This window comes from Microtus pennsylvanicus, chromosome 12 (genome assembly GCF_037038515.1).
Source record: "Microtus pennsylvanicus isolate mMicPen1 chromosome 12, mMicPen1.hap1, whole genome shotgun sequence".
Classification (NCBI taxonomy): Eukaryota; Metazoa; Chordata; class Mammalia; order Rodentia; family Cricetidae; genus Microtus; species Microtus pennsylvanicus.
The window spans coordinates 35,950,113-35,972,379 of NC_134590.1; the positions used below are offsets into that span (position 1 = coordinate 35,950,113).

Genomic DNA, 22,267 nt, shown 5'->3' on the forward strand with positions numbered 1-22,267 from the left:
ACTTCAAATGAATTTGGATTTTGTTATAAAGCCAGACCCTGCCTGCTGTTTTTTTCATATTTAGTCAAGAGGCAACTTTATTTCATTAAAAAAATTCCTTTATTGTTGTTTTATGTGTATGAGTGTTTGCCTGCATGTATGTATATGTACCATGTGTGCAGTTCCCATAGAATCCAGAAGAGGGCATCAGGTCCCCTGGACCTGGAGTTAGAGGATGTGGTGAGCCTCCAGGTTGGGAGCCAAACTTGGGTCCTCTGCAATAGCAGCAAATGCTCTTACCAGCTGAGTCCTCTCTCCAAAGCCCACACATGTGTGAGACATGTCAATGTTGGATAAAGTGGAGAGGGTCTTATCAGAAGAGTTGTTTTCACAGTACGAGAGAAGTGAGACAATTAAATGGCATACCTGGGTCCATTCGTTCGTCTGGGGATCGTAAGCCTCCACTATGTTCAGGTAGGTCTGACCATCATAACCCCCGACAGCATACAGCTTGTCCCCAAGCAAACAGACCCCCACTGCGTCTCTGCTGATGCTCATGGACGCCACTGCAGTCCACATGTCTGTTTTGGGATCATATCTGAAAGAAAATTTTACAATGGGAGCTGACACTGCTCTGGAAATATTTTGTGTAAAAACGTCTGTCCTTCAAACCTATCCTCTGCCTTATCTGTGATATGAATACGCTGAACACAGTTTAGAGAAAAAGATCAGTATTTTCCTAAAAACTTCAAACTTACGGTGCTATAGATTCATTTAGTAGATACAGCACCCTATGAATATAAGAGTAAAACTGCTTCAAGGCTTCAGTGTCCCTGCTGAAAATGTGGGCAACGCAATACGTTAAACTCTGTGCAAGACGACTTCACTCTCAGTTACAGTAGCTGTCCATTGTTTTGGCCTTTTCGTTCTTTTTAAGCTAGACCTGCTCAATGACGTCATTTAAAGGGTTGACACTTCATGCTAACAGCCATGTTGCTTCTGATGTTTATGGCATCAACACCTGTCTTTTCATCGGTGGGACAAATCACATAAAAGACTCCTGTATCTCCTTCCTGGATCATTGTACATAACGAGCAGAGTCGGAATTACCTTCTCTCCACAACAGATGAGATGTGGCCATAACTTAACTGCCTTTTACAACACCAGCTCTGCTTGTTATCCGAGACTGTGCGCTATCACCAGCAAGTCTGGACTTTATCCGACAGCCCTCTTGTCGCCTACAGTTGACTAAGTAAATCACTCTAACCTCAAAAAAGTAACTCCGTTCACCCTTTCTGGTACTCACTGATTTCATATTCTCCATTAAAGATTTATTTACATATTTATGTACATGAGTATTTGTCTGCATGTATATCTACACACCAGAAGGGGACATTGGATTGCAGGGGACTACAGTTATAGACAGTTATGAGCTGCCATGTGGGTGCTGGGACCTGAACTCAGGACCTCTGGAAGAGAAGCCGGTGCTCTTAACCACTGAGCCATCTCTCCAGCCTCTCATATTCCTGTTTAAACTCTAAAATTGCTACTAATGCTCCAGCACTCTGCGTGACCCACACACAGCCTGTCCCCTCCCCTGGCACTCTCCCACCACTCACACAGTAGCCCTTCATTTCTCATGTGAACCATATTTTTTTCTGTTTTGGAGTGTTCACACATGATTCTTCCTGTAAAATGCATCCAATTCTCTCTTGTCCTTAAACTAAATAAAAAGTATTATATGAAGACCCAGCATGACACCCAAATCTTCACTGCTAATAGGCCTCTACTTGACCTAAAAGTTGAGTTTCTCACAACCAGTATGGATGACTTGGTGAAGCCTTAAAGACTTACAAGAACTTTTCATTTTATTTTATCATTTTCTATTATTTCATTGTACATCATAATGGGCCAGATATGTCCTTTTCCTTTCCACCTCTTATGTGGCTTCCAGCCCCTAACTCATCCTTGCTGAGATTTCGTTAAACTCCTTTACTTTAATGTAAGGTTCAGAGTCTAGTAGAAAACAGCTACAGGATAAACAATTGTCTTCTCAGTGTGTATTATGTGCTCAATCCCAACCCAAGTAGGAGACTTGGAGGCAGGCGGAAAGACAGCAGAGCAGAGCATCCCAGTGTTCACACTGCATGGGCTGGGTGCTCAGTACAGACTTTGTCTAGAAGTGTGAGTTCTTTTGTGAGTTGTTAATTTTCCTTCATAGGAGTTACCTCTCCACACAGTCGGAAAGTCTGGAAGTCAAGTTGGATGTGGGAGCATCGTGTCCTCCGATCGCATACAGCAGTCCGTTCCAGGTTGTCACGCCCACGCCGCCTCTCCTTTTTGACATCTGGGCACACGGTGTCCACTTATTAGTGTGAGGATCAAAGCACTCTACTGACTTGAGACAAGAACTCCCATCGCGGCCACCAACTGCATAAAGTCTGTAAAAAAAGAGCAAACGTGATAACCGATGGGAAACAGAGCTGCGGTCAGGCTTACCGCAGAAAGGCGTTCCCTACGACAGCTCACTGAATTTGAGGTGCCACTGATGACGCAGCATGCTGAAGTTATGTGACTTAAGGAAGAAGATATGCTACCATTAGATGGTTCCATCTGAAAAAGTGATTTCCGTTTCTCTGCCCATGAGGCACTTACAACAATACCACAAAGGACTTAACAAATGGGTCCTGAGGAAATAAGAGCTTAGGCATAAATAGGACAATATTTATCAATATTTTCTAGACTTCTTTTGCTTTGGTCTTTTGAGCCAGAGTCTCGGTTTGTAGTCTTGGCTGTCCTAGAGCCCGTTATGTAGAGCAAACTTGCTTCAGTAACTCAAGAGTTCTGCGTCCGCCTCCTGCGTGCTGGAACTAAGGATGTGTGCCTCTCTACTCACCTTACCTTCCTTAGGTGGCAGATCTACAAGGACCTTTACAGTCTGCTTTAATTCCCTCCTCCCTCTTTCCGCGAGTGTTAGTGCAAAAGCAACGAAACAAAGACATTAATTAGAAACCACCAAGGCATTTATTTTATGGTGGAAGAAGGGGCTAAAAAGGTTTGTATTTAGTCCTTATATAATTGAGAACCATGAGATCTGTATAAATCTGTTTGTTTACAGCAGGAAAAGGGTAGGTTTTCCTAAATCCATCCCGAGGTCACCAGTCTACCACGAATGGAAAGACGGGGCACAAAAGTGAGGATGATGCACGGAAGATGATGGAGAAAAGTCTTTAGGGAAGCACTGAGAGACCACAGTATTTTAATTTTTAACATTTTCATCTATGTGGGTATGCATATTCTTGTGTGTGTTATGTGGGCACACAGGTTTGTGGGTGCACATACAGGTGCATGTGTGTGCACGTGGAGCCTGAAGCCGAGTCAGGTATCCTCCTCCGTCACTGCTGTTTAATCTTATGCACCAAGGCAGGCCTCTCAATCAAACCCAGAGCTCCTGGATATGGCCAGCCTCGCTAGGCAGCTTGCTCTGCTGATGCCCCATCTCTGTCTTTCCAGGCTGGAGTGACAGGTGGGCTGCAATACCCACCGGTACTTGTATGGATTTCATCTCTGGTCCTCATGCTTATTCCACAAGCACTTTAACTGTAAACATCCCCCCCCCCCCATGCACCGTGTTACTTTAAAAAGAGCATATCATTTTAAAGGACTTTAAACCACCAGACTATTGCTGTACAATTTAATATTGGCTATTTTTATAAAACGTACTCCAAATTACTCCAAATTAGAAATGTGTGGTCCCTGGACGTGAGAAAGAAAAGCTCATCAATAGGCAATTAGGGCTCTTATGGACAGAAGTCATAGGAAAGGTTTCGTTAGCTTGCTCGAAGTAGTCCTCCATGCAATAAGAAATGCATTTATTGTGGCCGAAATAGAACTTTAAATATCTCCTTACTTTCCACTCAGTACAGCCACACCTACTGTGCTCCTGGGGGTGGACATAGTGGCAACAAAATTCCACTGGCGAGCCTGAGGGTCCCATCGCTCCACGGTGTTCAGATAGCTCCAGCCATCATGCCCTCCTACAGCGTACATGGGGCCTTCCAACACGGCCACGCCTACAAGCGAACAGCAGAGAGGGAAGGCCTTGAGACGTTTTCAAACTCATGCTTTAATTAAAATGTAACTACAATGAATCTGAAACATGCAAACGTAACCAATCACAAACTTAGGCTATAGCTCTGGTCTTCCTCAGGGCTCTTCTAAGGCAGATGGGGCTGAAACAGCACACACTGCCATTACTATAACATCCTTCAATACCCAGAGTTCATTCTTTCCCCTCTAGCACTTCAGATTCGTAGGTTTTACTGGAGTGGTTTCATGCCACAGCCTATCGGTGTCACCATCAGGGAACAGGGTCGGAAGAGCCATTTGTTAATTTGGCCAGAAAATGCCTCTTAAGTTTCTACTAAGTTATAGGTACTCCATAGAACATAGAGGTAAAAGCCGTGTCCTTGTGATCAGTACTGTGTTTTAATCAGGAGACAGACAGGAAATACACATCGGCTATGTGCCAGTTTAAACAATGGAGCAATGAAAGCCAAGGAAGACCTGCATGATGAGATGACACATGAACAAAAGCACGGGTGCAATCAGAAGACCCTGTACAGGGGAGGAGGTGAAGTACGCAATAGCATGCGGAAGGTCTGAGGGGGGCTTAATGTGGCTGGGGTACACAAGCTGTCTACTTGGCTGAGCAGGGAACTGAAGGGAAGAGGATAGAAAATGAGGAAGTCAGAAAAAGTGCTTCTGGCCTTATCCCTTATCAGGCCTTTAGATTTTATTTTGAATGTGTGGAAAGTCAGTCAAGGATTCTCCTTTGCCCTTGTTTTTTGACATAGGATGCTATTATGTAAACGAATGCTCTCAAAGTGATGCTCCTCCTTCCTCTGCTTCCCAAGTGTTGGAATTAGGGGTGTGCAACCCCCACATCTGGTCAAGTAGATCTTGAGAAGAGGTGTGACATGATCATGGCCAAAACACCTCTAATTCAACCGAGCAACCATGGCCAAGTCAGGTAAAATAGCTGTTGTGTACGTGTGACCGAAAACAACTCTTATTTTACTTGTTCTATATTGTGTTATATATAATCTTGTTATATAGTACTGGTTATTGAAGACTCACACAGACACATGTATACAAAATATATATTCATATACACATATTTCAGCTTGTATATATTGTCAATTTTACAGAATATATCCAGTTTTACATATACAAAATATCCATCAAGAGCCTAGAAGGACTCATGTTGTCTAACTTCTTGAATGTTGGCTCTGAAAAATCAGTTTAGCAGTGAAAGCCCCTTTTCCAAACTAAATCTTCATGTAATTTTCATATACGAAGAGATTGAAATTTTTCTTAATTAGGTTTATCTTGTAAATTTAGATAGATAAAATTTATCTATTATGCAAATTTATTTTGAGGAAAACATTGGTAAAACAATTAACTTCTATGTGCTATAAGGATTTGCCCTAAATTAGAATTGTTTCTTTCCGCATGGTGGTAGTGGGATATACGAATGAATTACAATGACCCTGGATTTTATGGTAAACCTAATTTTACAGGTTTCGTTCATTATTAAAATATATTTTCCAGGATGGAGGTATACCCCAGTTTCAGGATGCTTGCCCTAGCAAGTACACATCCCTGTGTTTGATCCCCAGAATGGTAGTTTGTTTATTTTTTGAAATGATGTCTCTGTGTAGCCTTGACTATTCTGGAACTTGCTCTGTAGACCAGGCTGCCTTCACAGAGATCTGCCTGCCACTGTCTCCTGAGTGCTGGAATTAAACGTGAGCATGTGGAAGTTCCTCTGGCCAGCCGTGTCTGGTAGCCGCTTCTAAGTAATCACTCAGAGGTTTAATATTAATTACAAACTGCTTGCTTGAATAGCTTAGGCTTATTACTAACTAGCTCTTACCTTTGAATTCACCCATTTCTATTAACCCATGTTTTGTCACATGTCTCGTGGCTTTACCTGTGCTCCTCTGGTGGCTGGCTGGCATCTCCCCTGACTCTGTCCTCTTTTCTTTCTGTATTCAGTTTAGTTTTGCAGCCTAGCCCTATTCTGCCTTGCTCTAGGCCAAAGCAGCTTTTGTTATCAACCAATGAGAGCAACACATATTCACAGCATACAGAAGGGTTATCCCACAGCAACCACTGACAGGTTGGAATACTGGTTTAATAAAAAGGCCTTGTGGCGGAATAAGAGCTTGTCTTGCAGAAGCCCTGGCCCTCTGGTAGTTTCCTGAACCTCCCAGCACGTCAGTCTCTATTCCCAGACAGTTTTCATTTCTGGGTGCTAGCTTTGGAGGCAGTCTTTATATCTGTCTTTTATTACAACCTAGCAGATTCCTTATGGAAGCCATTTCAAACCTTTTCCAAGCTGTGATAAGGTGAAAATATGGCCACAGACTCTTTGACTTCATGCATTTTGCAGCATTGCCCTGCAGCTCCACTGAGAGAGTGGGGATGCATTGCTTCACTTGGGAGTCTGGCTTTGACTGTGGCTTCTTTGGACCAGTGAGATGTTAGGACACATGATGAAAGCACAGGCGTGAGAATCTGCCCTGGGCGCTGCTTCTCGCTCTGTTTTTGATAACTTTGTGATGCTGCCATGCTAGACAGGTAGATGAGACCGTCCTACAACATCCAGCCTGCACAGACTGATGACCACCAGCAGTGCCTGCACCCATCCACGGCAGCCAAAGCCAAACTGACCAATCACAAACCCACGAGCTCTGGTAGCAAGTCTCTGCATTGTGCTTCTCTGTTTTAGACAGATGTGACGGCACAGGCCCACAGGTTCAGCACTGGGGAAGTGGAGGCACAAGATTAGTAATGCAAGACTAGCCTCAGCTACATAGTGAATTTGAGGCCAGCCTCTGCAAGACCCTGTTTCAAAACAGAACAAACCTGCAGCAAAAGCGTCTAAGTTTTGGAGCGGTTTGTTATGCAGCAGAAGCTGGTGAAACATGCACTTCAAACCCCAATTTTATTTCTCCATTCCTCCAGTCTTCTCTAACAATTCCTTCTCTTGTTTCACCTGAGAAAATAGAGTTGCCTAAATTCACTTGTCCCTGCCCATGCACCATCAATTCCTTGAGGACGAAGAACGTGCCTTTCTTTCTTTTCATTTCTGGGTGCTGGTTTGGTGGCAGCCCCTAGGCTGCTGCTCAGTATTCTACACGGAGTACAGTATAACCTCCATGAGCTAAACTCAACTTGCTTTCACTGCCCTTGTCCTGTCTTCTGCACGGCCTATCCAATTCCTTACTGCAGCTGTTTCGACCCTTTTCCAGGCTGTAAGGAGTTGACAACATGGCCAGAACCCCTTTCTTTTTCACAGTGTGACCCTGCAGACCCTGGGAATCTATAGAACAGAGGATACACATTACAGGCAACATTGTCTGCTCAGTGAGTTATCTGACAGGAGAGAAAGAGGGGCTGGGGAGATGGGTCAGCAGTTTGGAGCACTGGCAACTCTCTGGGGCACTGGGGTTTGATTCCCAGGACCCATATGGCAGTTCACAACCATTTGTAACTCCGGTTACTGGGGATCTGCAGCTTGCTTTGCATACAAGTGGTGCATATATATATATATATACAGGGAAACAACCAGACAGAAAAGACAGAATGAAAAAGAAATGTCTGTATGATGTTCAATTTTGGTGTGTGTGTGTGTCTGTGTGTATGTGAATTCCCTTCTGCTTAAAAACCATTAATACATACACATCTGTCATTGTTGTTTTCCATATACATATGGAAATAGAAATGCTAGTTTTGATGAGTATTTTAACCAGGCCACATATCATCCTCCTAACACGAATGTGAGGCATGGTTGTCAGCCCATCGTGCTTCCTCAACCCCTTGGACCCCATACTTTCTGTTATACCCATTGTTGCCTCATTTACGTAAGTGCTGTGTTGGGGCTTCTGCTTCTTAGGTATGAGGGCTGCCTGGCAACAGTTGCTGACTGAGCCCACACACTGGTCTTCTGCCTGGTACAGATGGGAAATATGTAGCGGCAACCTGCCTTTCTAAGTGGGTCTGCAGATACACTTACCAAGCCCATGCCTATGTGTGGACATAGGCGGCATCACACTCCAGGACTTTGTTTTGGGGTTGTAGCACTCTACCGTGTTCAAAGTCTTCAGTCCGTCGCGCCCTCCCACCACGTACAGCTTGTCATCTAACACCGCGACACCGAACTGCAGTCTCCTCCCGTTCATGTTTGCCACGGGCGTCCACATATTTGTACGGAGGTCGTACTTCTCAATGCTTGTTGCTCCTTAACAGTAACAAAGAGAGTTATGGGACTACGAGCTCCACTGTGACTATGTTTCATGTAGAGAAGTGGAATTTTGTATGGTATCAATGTATATTCCTGTGTGTGCACACACATGCTTGTGCACATGTGTGAGTGTGCATATGAAGTCAGAGGGTGATGTGTGGCGTCTTCCTCTATCACTCTCCACCTTGTATCTCCAGAGGTGTCTCACTGAACCTGGAGCTCACTGTTCTGGTTAGATTAGGTTGACCTACCTGTCTCTGCCTCCCCAGCGCTGGGGTTACACATGTGTGCCAGCTATGTATGTGGTTTCTGGGGGGATCTACACTCAGGTCCTCATGCTTGTAAGGAGAATCACTACCAACAGAGCCATCTTCCGAGCCCCAAAGCATATAGGTTTTTATTAGCATCGATAGCAATACTTTGATTCTGTCCCAGTAGTAAGGCCGCTGTCTACCCCCCCTGACCTTCTCTCCTGTCATTCTTCCAGGCATCCTCCTGTAGTAAAAGGTCCAACAGGAAGGTTCTCTGTTCACAGAGGCTGTGAAGACACACAGAAGTGGGAGGACATGCAGGGGAGTTTAGCACCGTGGAAGCCAGAGAAACAAGAGTTTACAGCAGCCAGTTCTGCTGACAATGTCAAACGCACCGAGAGGAACAAATAAAAAGTAAGAAGCACAGGGTTGAGCTTCAAGGAGGTCACCAAGGACTTTCGGGAGGGTTCCCTATTTGGGTGGCTGACGTGGTGAGGAAATGCAGGCAGGGAGCGCCACAGAGGATGACTCTGAGAAGCCTGGCCGTGTGCACGCAGGGATTCCTAGGCAGAGGGAAGGAGGCTGTGTCTCCAGTTAATCTGGGACTGTGGGGTTGGTTTACAGATATAAAATGGAAAGGCTCTAGTTGAGAGGAAGGAAGCTGATGGCACAAGAGATAAAGGAGACAATAATAACATGACATTCCAGGGAAAGGGGAAAAGAGCAGTAATAACAAAACCCAGTGCACGGGGCTGGCTCCCATAGAAGGGAGGGGCACCCAGAAAGGAGGAAGGACAAAGGTCATTTGGGAACCGGACTGTGGGTAGTGATGGAGGTTACTGCCCAAAGGAACCTCTGGAAACTTCTAGAACTCTTTGTTCTCTTCAGATGTGGAACCAGTGGAGATTTAGGAAAACAAATGAAAGAAAGCGAAACAAACAAAGAAAAAAAAATCCACCAAAAACTAATTCCCAATTATGTAGAGTTTGAGTCCTTTTTTCTTTTTAAATTGCTAATTGACAGCCAGCTTTAGCCTTACAGAGGATGCCAGCACAGGGAACACTTACTCCGCAGGACCATTGGAGCCACTGTTACTGTTACAATTTTGTTCTACACATGGGCATGATATCTTCTTAGAGTTACTGTTTAGTTTTATCCTCTACAGTTCTGAGTCATTTGACATTGATACCAAGTCTCTTTCTTCCTCCTCCTCCTCCTCCTCCTCCTCCTCCTCCTCCTCCTCCTCCTCCTCCTCCTCCTCCTTCTTTTTTTTTCCCCCATGACAGGGTTTCTTTGTGTAGCCCTGGCTATCCTGGAACTTGCTCTGTAGATCAGGATGATCTCAAACTCATAGAGATCCACCTGCCTCTGCCTCCCAACTGCTGGAATTAAAGGCATGTGCCACCACTGCCCAGACCACCTTTGTATTCTTTTTTTTAAAAATTAATTTATTTTGTTTTATACACATTGGTATTTTGCCATGGGTGTTAGATCCCCTGAAATTGGAATTAAAGACAGTTGTGAGCTGCCATGTGGGTACTGGGAATTGAACTCAGGTCCTCTGGAAGAACAACCAGTGCTCAACCACTGAGCCATCTCTCTAGCCCCCCCCACTTTGTATTCTTATACATACAGAATTGCTTCTAAATACTAGCTGGTTAAAAATATTTTTTATTTGCATAATCTTTCTTTGTAACTGTTGGCAATAATGATATTTTATTCATATACTTGATTATGCTTATGTGTAAATTATATTATAGCACTTGATTCTTTACTCCAGCCATGACCTTAAAATCTTCTATCAGGTAAATCAAATCAAATAAAAATTGCCTTCCATCAAATAAAAATCCTTCTTCATTGATGAATTTTCAAACTATTTTTTCTCTTAAATCTTGCATGTTCTTTTAGACCTAGTTTATGAAGTAGTGAGATATTATAAACCGGAAACTCAAAATTTAAACATCTAGAATAATAAAACACAAGTTTTATTATTTAAGCTTGGATGTGTGTTGGGGTGGCTGTAGGGATTTTACAGTGGTTAGGAGCATTATCTGATCTTTCAGAGGACCTGGGTTTAATTCCCAGCATCCACATGATAGCTCACAGCTGTCAATAACTTTAGTTCACGGTGGCTGGGGATGGGGATGGGGATGGGGGAGGATCTACTGCCCTCTTCTGGCTTCCACAGCTACTGCATGCATATGGTGCACAGCCATACATGCAGGCAAAACACCCACATAGAGAAAATATGTTTTTAAAAAAATTGTGTGTGTGTGTGTGTGTGTATTTCTACATACTGAACCTAGGACCTTGCATGTTTTGGTCAAACACCCTACCACTGACCTATCTTCCTGGCTCAGTATAGACCTTACAGTCTCCATCCGTGAACCTAAAGTTAAGAAGCAATTGGGCATACAGTGCATGATTTCATATTCCTTAAAGTTACCACACTCGGGAGAAATACTAAAATGTGACAAGTGCACAGAGAGCTTTAGTTATGTAACTGAAGAGACAATAAAGGCATTTGACAAATACTTAGGGGGTACCAGCAAATTATTATCCCAAGCCCTATGTATTAATATCAATATTAATATGAATGCTTCAATGAGCAAAATCCCTGTGCTTTTTTACTTACTGGGGGTAGGAAGAGGTAAAGAGACCATAAATAAATGTATCAGATACTGCGAAAAAATTTAACTTAGAGTAATGAGATTAAAAAAAAGGGTAAGAAAAGGTTTGAAAGCGGTAGGTAAGAGGCTGCTACCCAACAGCCATGGGAAGCCTCTGTGGCAAACTGACATTTGAGAGGAAGTCTGAGTGAGGGGTAATGTTACTGTGAGAGGGAAGTGATGGGAACATTTAACATAGCATCCTTGGTATGTAGAAATATGTTTTGGCATGTTAGATGAGCAAGTTGGCCAATGGGATTGGAACAGGGGAGAGAGGAGGACCATGATGAGTCTATGGAAGTCAGAGGACTTTTACGAGGGCCTGCAGACACTAGCTAGCTCTAGGAACATGGGCAGATATGCATGAGCTTTCAAATATACAGCAAGCTCCCATAACAACCGACAGCCAATGGCACTAGGTGTGGTCTTCAGTCACTAGTGACAACTGTTGACAGAATGGTCCAAAGGATTGCCAGTCGCCTTAACCAAGGTTCCCAAATGTTTGTGTTTAGCTTTCTTTTCTATGTATGTATGTATGCATGCATGCATGGAGTTTTCTCAATTGTTTAAGAGTAAATCACAGAAGCGATGACCCTATAGCTCTAAATATTTCAGCATATCTTCTTTGGAACAAGAAATTCTCTATAAAAACTATACTACAACTATCAACATCTGGAAATTAACATTTACAGAGCTATTATTTAACATTTTGTTATCAGTCTCAATCATGAACTCTGCGGCAAAACAAAACAACCACAAAAAACCACAATATATTAGAATAGTGATATTGTGGGCACATAATCTGCAACCAAGTCAGATCTTTTCCCAGATTTCTTAAAAATTATGTGCATGTGTCTCTCTGTGTGTATGCACACGCACACTGTGTGGGTGTCTTCTGAGGCTGGAAGGCGTCAGGTGCCCTGAAGCCGAGTCACAGGTTGTTGTGAGCCATCTGATGTGGGTGCTGGGAGCAAGCCAGGATCCTTTGCAGGGGCACCAAGGGCTGCTTCTTAACTGCCGAGTCATCTCTCCAGCCCCTAAGGTCTGAATTTTGAAGTATATATGATGGCATCAGCATATTTTAATTCTAAAGACAGACAAGTCATTCTGTCTGAATCCGTGTTTCCCCCACGCTTTAGGTGATGCTTTGGGCTGCTGATTTCCAGAGAGTGAGTCCTGTCGGGGCACTCGCTGCTTGGATACATCACTGCCACCATTAGTTTTAGTCACTTGGTTAAGTGCCATGTGTCAGTTCTCCGTCCTTGGAAAGACACCATTTTATCTTTTATAACAACCAAGCCGGGAGATAAATGCTCCAAAATATGAAGCTTTTTAAGTATCATGTCTTCTCCAAGAATTTCTGAATTTCAGATTAGAGATGTTTTATTTTGGTGGCTGCCAAAATGGATAATCTTTCTTTCCTTCTCTGCTTGCCTGTGCGTGAGTACTGGGGACTGAACCCAATGCATCACGCATGTGAAGAGAGTGTTCTCACTGAGTTGATTCCCAGCCCAAACTAAATACGTTTTCCTAACCTCATCTTCCTTTCTCTATCAGATGGCACTCTACTGAGAAGACAGCTTCCTTTCTTTATGTGTAGCACTTGTGGAGACTTGGAGTTTATGGTCTCTCATTTACTGTAATTGCTTACGTAGATGCTCAAATGACTTTGAACTCAATGGAGTCTCCCGACAAGATGTTTTCTCTGTCTTTTGACTTGCCCCCCACCATACCTTGAACACCTCTGGCACTAGAATTGTTTTCCAGGCTCATTTTTCCCGTCCTTGTCCCTGAACCAGCCATTTCTCCACAGGGCCTCTTGGTAGCAGGGTGTATCACCCTCCGTTCCTCTAGATCAAAGATTACCCATTACCTTTTGTTGAATCCATCCCGCCAACTGCAAACAGTGTTCCAACAGTCGACTTGCGAGGTTTTGTCCGAGGACTCTGCAACATGGGTCGTCTCTCAGGTAATAAGTGATACTTCATTGCTTCCATAATGAGTTTCTGACATTCTATGTCATCCCGAAAAAGTGCATTGTTTTCCATGTCTGCCAGGAACTAGAAAAGAACAGAATATATGTACAATAAAGATTTTTTTAAGATATGCTTTTTAATCCATTGCCTTGCTCTACTGATCAGCTTATTTCTAGGATTTTATTTTAGTTTTGTGACAGGGACTATGTGGCCCTGGCTGGCCTGGGATTCATGATGCAGACCAGGCTAGTCCTGAACTCCAGATTCTCCTGTCTCAGCCTCTCAGGATTGAAATTATAGGGGTCGATGTATCAGCTTGTCACTGCCTCTACCTCCCGAGTACAGGGACTAAAGGTGTACATCTCCCTCCCCTGCCCTGTGTGTGTTGTTTCTGGGGCAGGAACTCACAGAGACTGGCCTTGAACTCAATCTAAGGCCCAGGCTGGCTCTGAACTTCTGGTCCCCCTGCCTCAGCTTTCTAGGTCCTGAGACTATAGGCAGGAACTGCCAGAACAAGATCATTAATGCCTTCCTAGCATGTTCTGAAATCTGATATTTTTAGTTTCCCTTCATCAAGTTTCATGGCTTTCTTGGACATCTGAGGTTTAGTTTTCCATGTCAATTTAAGAGCCATCTAGCTCTTTTTTATTATCTTGACTTTTTGGTGTGAACTGTACCGAAAAGCTTTTACTAGTTAGGGAGAATATACACTTTATGATATTAGGTCTTTCTGTTCAAGGGGCCTTTTCACTTGTATGATTTTCTTTACTGGCTTTGCCTTCGTGTTATTAAATTTATTCTTACACATGTAATTACTTTTATTGCCAATTTCGACTGATCATTGTGACTTGTACTTTAGCCTGGCACTTTACCACACTCACTGTGCTCCAGCTGTGGTCCGTCACTCATCACCGACTAGGAATAGTCTGGCATCTTTTTCTGGGTGGACACAAATTATTTCCGTTCATGGGTTTATCATACTGCCCAAACTTTCAATGTAATAATGAATCATTGGGTCATTGGAACCTCTCTGCTTCCGGTGGGCGTTCAGCAGGCATTAGTGTTTTACTGTCTCACACTGTAGTCGTTACAGCATTGCGTGGTCCATTTTTATTTAGGCTGCCTCCATTTCCCCCTGCTTTAGAGTTCCAGTTACGAATTGGCACCAATTTTGCACCAATTTTTCCTCAAAAATCTTTCACACATCTATTTATAAGATCATATTTTTTTTTTCTTTTAAGCTCGTCATGTAATGATTTCCTGATAGATTCCCTGATAATTGTTCTTTTGTTGTTGTTCTTGGGAAACTTTCCCTGGCCGCGGTGTATTATCCTTTAAAACATAGAGTAACCATAGTCTATTAATTAGCCTGTTGGGCAAAGGGCACATATCATACTTAATCCAGTGAGCTGACGTTTAGTAAATGTACCAAGTGGACAGGGCTGATGTGTTTCTTTCACTCAGGGAGACCCCAGAGCTCAGTTTCTCTTAATTGCCATGTCCATCTGCCACCACCCGTCCCAAACATTAATCTATCCATACAGATTTGCCTTGTCTGCGTATTTCATACAAACACAATCATACATGCCCTCTATGTCTTGCTTATATTATCCAGCATATTCTTTCGGCTTGTCCATGGAGTAGCATGCATCAGTGCTGCTGCTTTGCTGTTGGATACTAGTCTACCGACTGGCTCTGTTCCACTCCGCCCATCCAGCAACTGATGGACACTTAGGTTGCTTCCTGTGTGGAGTGACTATCAACAGCTGCCAAGACAATGACGTGCACATCGCTGTGTGGGGATATGCTGATTTCTCTTGGGTGGATAACTAGCTAAAATCATCCTTCACTTTAAAGGAACCTCAAAACTGCTTTTCAGAGTGTCTGCACCACACTCCTATTCCCGCTAGCCCCTGTGAGGCTTCCGTTTCCACACACTCTCCCAACTGTGCCCATCTCAGCCAGCTGGAGAAGCAGAAAAGTGGGTTTCCTTTGCATTTCCTTAATGGCTAACAATGCTGAGAATATGTTTAGGCTTTGATAACTGAAGAGAGATCTGGCGGATCTCTATGAACCCATAGAGGCCAGGCTGGTCTACGGATTGAGTTCCAAGACAGCCAAGGCTACACAGAGAAATGCTGTCTCAAAAAACAACAAAAAAAAAAATAAACAACAACAACCAAAAGCCTCATGACCTGGGACAGTTTTTCCCATGAACACAAAACATAAACTTAGCACAGAAGCCATTAGTGGGTATGCTTGGAGTTGGCTCATTTAGATTAATGTTAGTGCTAGGATTACTTCTGATATAATTACCTTCGTGCTTTCTAAATAAAAATAAATGTGAAATAAAACACAGGCAGGCAGTAAAGTCTCAGGAGATTTTATAGTTACTGCAATTTGAAGTAAAAGATATTTTTAACATGCTTATAAGTTCTGTAGTTTATTAAAACTAGATTAGTGAATTTAAGTAAAGAAATGAGAATATAAAAATTACAAAGCAATTAATTCATGAGCAACAATAATCAAGTATTAGTGCAGCAGGTAAGCTATTGTTTGGGAAATTATTATGACTGGCTAAACTATAAAATATTGATTCTAATACACTTTTGCTTTTTTTTTATGAATTCCAAATGCCTGTTTGCCATAATCAGTGGCAAATCATTAAAAGTCTCTGGGAAATGAGACATTTTGATTGTGTAGATTCTTCACTCTTGTGTTCTTTATTTTGTTTTGGAGACAGGGTTTCTCTGTAGCCAGGCTGGCCTCGAATGCAGATTCACCTGCCTCTGCCTTCCAAATGCTGGGAATAAAGACATGCACCGCGACCACTCAGCTTATCTTCACTCTTGTATTTGTTTGTCAAGACTATTTTTATAAATTTGCCCCCTCAAAACACATATAGAATGAGAATGACTGATCCACATTGCATAAAACTTGATCAACTCTAAAGTTTGTCTTGTCATAGCACCAGTAATTGTAGTCCTTTTTCCTTCTTGAATTTGAGTTCATTTTTAGTAGAATTCCAGGCAATAATGACTGCAAAAACACTTTCTTGTTTTGATTATTCAGTTTCTTCCGAAATGGTCACTTGGGAGACTGGGAGATGGCTCAGTTGGTAAAATGTCTGCCACACAACCATGCTCTTGAATTGAGATCTCCAGTTCCCACACAAAAGCTGGGTACCAGGTCATGGATCTATAAGTTCAGCACTGGGCGGGCTGGAGACAGGTGGATCCCTCGAACTCACTGGTCAATCAGTCTAGCCACAGTGATGAGCTCCGGATTCAGTGAGAGATCCTGTCTTAAAAAATATGGTGAGGAGTGACCAAGGAAGACATGTGCTGTTGGCCCCTGACTTCTACAAGCACTCACATTCATGCATGTGCATCTACAGAGATATGTGGGTACATACAAGCAAGTGTACATAGCACATATATAAGGGTGTGCGCACACACATAAGCAGAATTTATTTTCAAAAGATCACTTGGGGATCTGATGAGATGGCCCAGTGAGTAAAACCCTTGCTATGCAAGTCTGATGAGCTGAGTTCCAACCATGGAACCTACCTAAGGCAGGTGAGAACATGCCCCATGAAGTTTTCCTCTGACCTCCACATGCACACTATGGAATGTGTGCCCATCCCTCATCACACATGCGTATACATACACAGAAGTCCATATACAAATAATAAACAAAAAAATTAAAGGATTACTTGGGTAGCATACCATAATTATATATATCATTTCTCTCATCATTTACAATATCTACTGTTGATAACACTACAATAAAATTAATATTTGGAAACTGATGATAAAATCTCATTTACTTGATATTGAGAAAATACCACTTCACAAATCTAAATTCTCTAGGTTACTATATCTAATTACAGTTTTAAAAAGTCACTAATTACTCAATAGTACTTGGCAATTTTAACAATTGTTATATTTCCCTACCTTTTATGTATATAAGTAAAACATACAGAATATAACTTCAAAATTCTGCTTGCTAACTAATTCTATAATTTTGGTTTTCACTTTCATCACCGAAACTCAAATCCAAACCCAAGAAACTCACAAGTACTCAGCCTAACACATACACACACAGACACACAGACACACAGACACACACACACACACACACACAGACACACACACACTGTGAAATTTATTACTTCTCCTCCCCCCACAATTCAAGGAACACTGTGGAAGGGGGCCGGAAAGATTATAAAAGCCAGAGGACAGGGAGGACTGCCACAAAATAGTTCTGGACAAGGCAGTGCTAACGTGTCTGTGCTTGCCTGCACAAGATCTCTGCAAGAATAAGCCCATCAAGGCTCCAGAGCGGATGGAGGAGGGGCTCACAAGGATCTTACTTTAGCTGAGGGGCTTTTGGCAAATGATAGTCACTGAGGAAGGCACTGTCAGTTCCCTATAGCCATGTGGTGCCTATTAGATTGCCCATGGGCCAGTGGATGGTCCTGTACCCGTGCACAGCTGGCAGAACCAATTGTCCTCAGTGGGTTATAGTGTGTGTGGTCCTTGAGGAGTTGGAGGAGGCTAATAGTAGTAGATATAATCTAACTACAATGTATTCTACTTATACAGGAAGCTACCAATGGTGTGTGTGTTTGGGGGGGGGGGTCAACAGAGTAACTAAGTGTTGCAATATAGTATTCTCCTTGTAGGAAAGAAAACCATAGCTCAGAGGTGAACTAACTGTTGACACCGAGCAGGTGCAGGGCACTGTGGCCAACTCAATCATATGTGCTCTTCCATTACTACCGCCCACCATGGACAGGGGCTCTCAAACCTGAGGGTGCACCCGAATCAGAGCAGGGCTTATCAAATCACCTTTCTAGGGTCCATCTCAAAAGTTCACGGGCACTATGGGTCCTATACTTCAAGAACCAACTGGCTAACTCACTGAGTTCCCCCTCCTTACCTGTCTTCTCTGTAGCATCAGAGGACATAGTACTTCCTCCTCCTCAGTCATGGAATCAAGTTCTAGTAACTCCAGTCACTTGGTTAGGTTGGTGATGGCCACTAAACCTTAGTGTTTCCTAGGGTCCAGTCCTAGCACTTTTGCCTTCTCCCTGGCCAGTATCATTCTTTTGCTTTGGGCTCCAACATGCTGGTAAGTTTTCCCATTTTTTTCGTCTTAATATTCTGAGGATTCAAGATGTAAGGTGCCAAGCAATTTTGGGAAATGGTTCTCCCTCCCCTCCCCCAAGCTACCTGCTATCCCTCACTCTATCCCTTGTCTCGATGACATCACCTTCACCAACCTCATTCTACAAATAGGATCACATTGGGTCCTTCATACCCAGTCATTAAGTTTTGTCAGTTTCTGGTAATTCCTCTCTGGCACTGCCTGAGTGTCTTCTTCACCTAGCTGAACTCTGACAGCCTTTCTAATGGGTCTCTAGTGTAGACCTGATTCATTCTCTAGTGCATTTACAGTCATCACCCCCAAACAGAATTATGCTATGCCTTTCTTATTATAAAACCTTTCCATCCTTCATTGCTTTTAAGATAAAGCCCAAACTCCTTTGCATGACTAGAGGTTCTTCATGATCTGGTTTAATTCCCTCTCTAGTTTCACCTCTTGATATCTATCACCCCTCCAGTCATGTAAGCATTCTTCAAATCCCATAATGTATGCTTCACACCAGTGCACAGTCTGGTCTCTTTCCTGAACATGCGCCCCCCCCCCCCATGCTTTTGGTGGCTAACACAAGATGCAGACCACATGAAATTTAAGGAAGTTCACTCTAGTTCTCTGCCATCTTTTTTTTTGGGGGGGGGAAGGGTACTCATTTTTTCCATGTCGTGTTTATTCACCTATCTCTTCAGAGCCTCTTCTTACTACTTTATAACCATACCTAGCTTTCATTCTGTTTCCTTCTTTGTTTTTGTTTTTGTTTTTTTTTCAAGACAGGGTTTCTCTGTAACTTTGGAGCCTTCCTGGAACTAGCTCTTGTAGACCAGATTGGCCTTGAACTCACAGAGATCCACCTGCCTCTACCTCCCGAGTGCTGGAATTAAAGGTGTGCACCACCACTGCCCAGCTCTGGTTTCCTGCAATTCTATACACGGTGTGTTTAACAGACAGAATGGGCACAGAGCCATACGTGGGTTCAGATCCCAGCTCTGGCTCTCAGGAGCTCCATGTAGTAAAGGCGAGCAGAGTCACAGTCGAGAAGGACGAGAATGCAGAGTTACTCTGCCGTAGTATGGAGCTGTGGTTCTGGACATCTGGTTTTACTTGCCGAATGCTTTGCCTGTGCCCCAGGTGTTGGACTGAATGATCTCCTGTCTTTCTAAGGACTCAGGGGAATGCTCTGTCCCTAAGTTCCTGGGAACAGGAGTTTTAAAGGTTGGTGAGAGGCCTGCCATGTTGGAAGTGCCCTTTAAACTGCAGAACTGAACCACATTTCCAGGATATATGGTTATACAGGATCTTCCCACTAAGATCTTCTATATTTTACTTTCTTCCATTCAGAAAAGAATAAGAAAGAATGTCTGCTAGGAAGCAAGGAAACTTTAAGGGCCCTCTTTAGACCCGATTTCAAGAGAAATCCTTTATTATGCTGCTTTTCCTGAATTGCCATCTGTTTAGGAAGTTCCGCTTGTGAACAGGGAGGGCTGAGCACGGGGCCTTGGCAGTGACTTTTGTTTTTGCTAGGTAGAATACAAACTTCCGCTCACGGTAGCCAGAAATAATGCATTAGCTGCAAAATTAATATAAAGAAGGCAGCATCTGTGGCAGTTTAAATAATAAGAAAAAGAAAAGAAGGCCAAGCCTGAATCAGCGAGAGCTCTCACCTCCTCTGCGCTCAAGGCCTCTTTCTCTAGTCAATGCCCGAGATAGGCAGGAGAAAAAGCTGGGGAAATTCCTATATATTCCAGCGAAAACTGCACAAAGGGGAAATTGTGCAAGTCTGTAATGACTGACAACTCTGAACACACTGGCGAGAGGCCTCATTTTGAAACCATGGCATCATTTATAGTACATTATGTTTCACAGATTGCATTTCTCTTATATAATCCTGAGACAGATAGGAGGCACCTCGGCTTGATAAGAATCCCTGACATCCCTGTTTCCCAGAGGGGAGGCTGTGGTATGAGAACACACCAAGTCAAGTCAAAGCTTCCGGTGTCAGAACATTTACCACAGAGCCCTGCAGCCAGTTGGCACCTAACCAGCATGCGGCACTGAGCTGATCTAAAATTTCTGGCTCTTATTACTAAGTTACCTCCGGTTATTAGGACAGGTTGATAGTAGAGTCCAATAAAGTTGCTAACTCGAAATCAACAGTGCTCCTTAATCAATGTGAGTTAGATAACTTGACCCTCTGAACTGCGAACAGAAGCAGCTTTTTGTTGGTTTAATACGTTTTAACGGATACATTCCACAGGAAAACATGTATAAATTACTTTGACAGACTAGCCAAAGAAAAACACCCGTGGACGAGTGCCATTTATTACCTGTGGTGCAAGGAGAGGTAGCCTAATATAAGCCAAGAGTTTACTGAGATCTTTCCGCCTCTGCTCCAAATCGTGCCGGACCCAAGTCAGAAGTGCGTTCAGTATTGTCTCCTCATTAGGGATGTTCATGTCATCACTGGCCAAGAGCTTTGCGATCTCATTGGCTGGGAGTAAGACGAACTCCTGGTTTCTGATTACTTCCATGAAATGTTCCTAGAGGGGAAAAAGGCAAATAAATTATTATTCCATTTAGCCTTCACTATTTACATGAAAGAAGCTAATTTTTTTTTATATTAGGTGCCCGGAATAATTTGTACTTTAGACACAATGTTATAGCCACCCATTAGGAAAGAAGGCCAGGAGAAACACTAACCCGTACCTCTCATTAAATGTGTTTGGAGAAACAATGTCAGCTCGCTACACTGTGAAGTGGACCTATGACATTTATTTATTTACTGTGTTGCTCAAGTTAGGGAAGAGTTTTGATGGAGTTTCTGAAGGAAGCTTGAAAAATGAAGTAAACACCAAGGAGAATGAATAATATCAGGTTCTTAAGGAATTTAGGCAGCAGCGAAGGTGCTTCTGACCCAGGAATTGCCTCTAAGCTGGTCAGGCTTCCTAAGATTCTAGATCAAAGGCCTGGATCCTGCCATGGTAGAACACTTATCTTCAAGCTTATTCTACAACCAAAGCAGCTATTAATGTTTTGCTCTGATCTGCTTTGTTTTAAAGACAGGGTCTACCTACATAGCCCAGGCTGGCCTTGAACTTGAGGTTCTTCTGGGATCATAGAGACGTGCTACCACACATAGCTCAAAAACATCCCTATGCTTTTTAGAAGATCACCAGGATTTCATGTCTATTTAGTAAACTTAAATCTCTTCTAATCTGATTTACGCAGAGTTAGTTTGCTATTAACAAAAAGAACCAAAGCAAACTGTTAACCTAGCATGTCCTAGGAGCAGGACCTGGGACTGCGCATGACAGAGTCCTGACTGCATGTTAGAATCAAAACCTCTGCGATTGGGAATGGGACACTAGCACACGTCCGAGGAGTGAAATAACTTGTTTATCATTATCATGTTAATTAATCTGGAGAGAAAGAAATCTTCTCTTAAAATCCCTTCCTTTAAAGCGTGTGTACGTGCCTTAAAATCCCTTCCTTGTGTGTACGTGTTTGTGTCTGTGTGTGGGTGCAGCGTCTGCAGAGGCCAGAAGCTAGAGTCACGGTAGCTGTGAGCCATCTAAATACGGGTCCGCCACAAGAGCGGTACACAGCTGCTGCTCCATCCCTCCAGCCTGAAGGAAAGAAATCTCACCCTCTCTGCTTCGAAGTCTCTAAGTCTTAACGAATAATGGATATAAATACAAACCCCAGACGTGATCTTGTAATGTTTCTCTTACACTTCCTAATGTACTGTCTGCCTCGGCATACAGGGTTTTAGTGAAATATCTAATGCTGCTCAAATGAGAGCTAGAGATAAGGCCTATCAATAACTATCTTCCATATTAAAATGAGAATCATAGTTTCCATTTAGCCTGTGGTAACCCAAGCGAGATACTGATCTGAAATCTATCTTGGGCTGACGTT

The 22,267-nt window shown here is 43.0% G+C and overlaps 1 protein-coding gene across 2 annotated transcripts in view; it reads right to left on the reverse strand.

Annotated features, from left to right (window-relative positions):
• The window catches only part of Klhl5 (kelch like family member 5), a 63,922-nt gene that overhangs the window by 3,132 nt on the left and 38,523 nt on the right, over window positions 1-22,267 (reverse strand). For both annotated transcript variants that reach the window (XM_075943421.1, XM_075943420.1), the window contains exons 5-10: window positions 20,677-20,889; window positions 13,084-13,270; window positions 8,063-8,287; window positions 3,890-4,052; window positions 2,208-2,420; window positions 406-577 (exon numbers count right to left, since the gene is read on the reverse strand). In XM_075943421.1, the coding sequence (XP_075799536.1) occupies window positions 406-577; window positions 2,208-2,420; window positions 3,890-4,052; window positions 8,063-8,287; window positions 13,084-13,270; window positions 20,677-20,889 (1,173 nt within the window). The remainder of the gene's footprint in view (window positions 1-405; window positions 578-2,207; window positions 2,421-3,889; window positions 4,053-8,062; window positions 8,288-13,083; window positions 13,271-20,676; window positions 20,890-22,267) is intronic.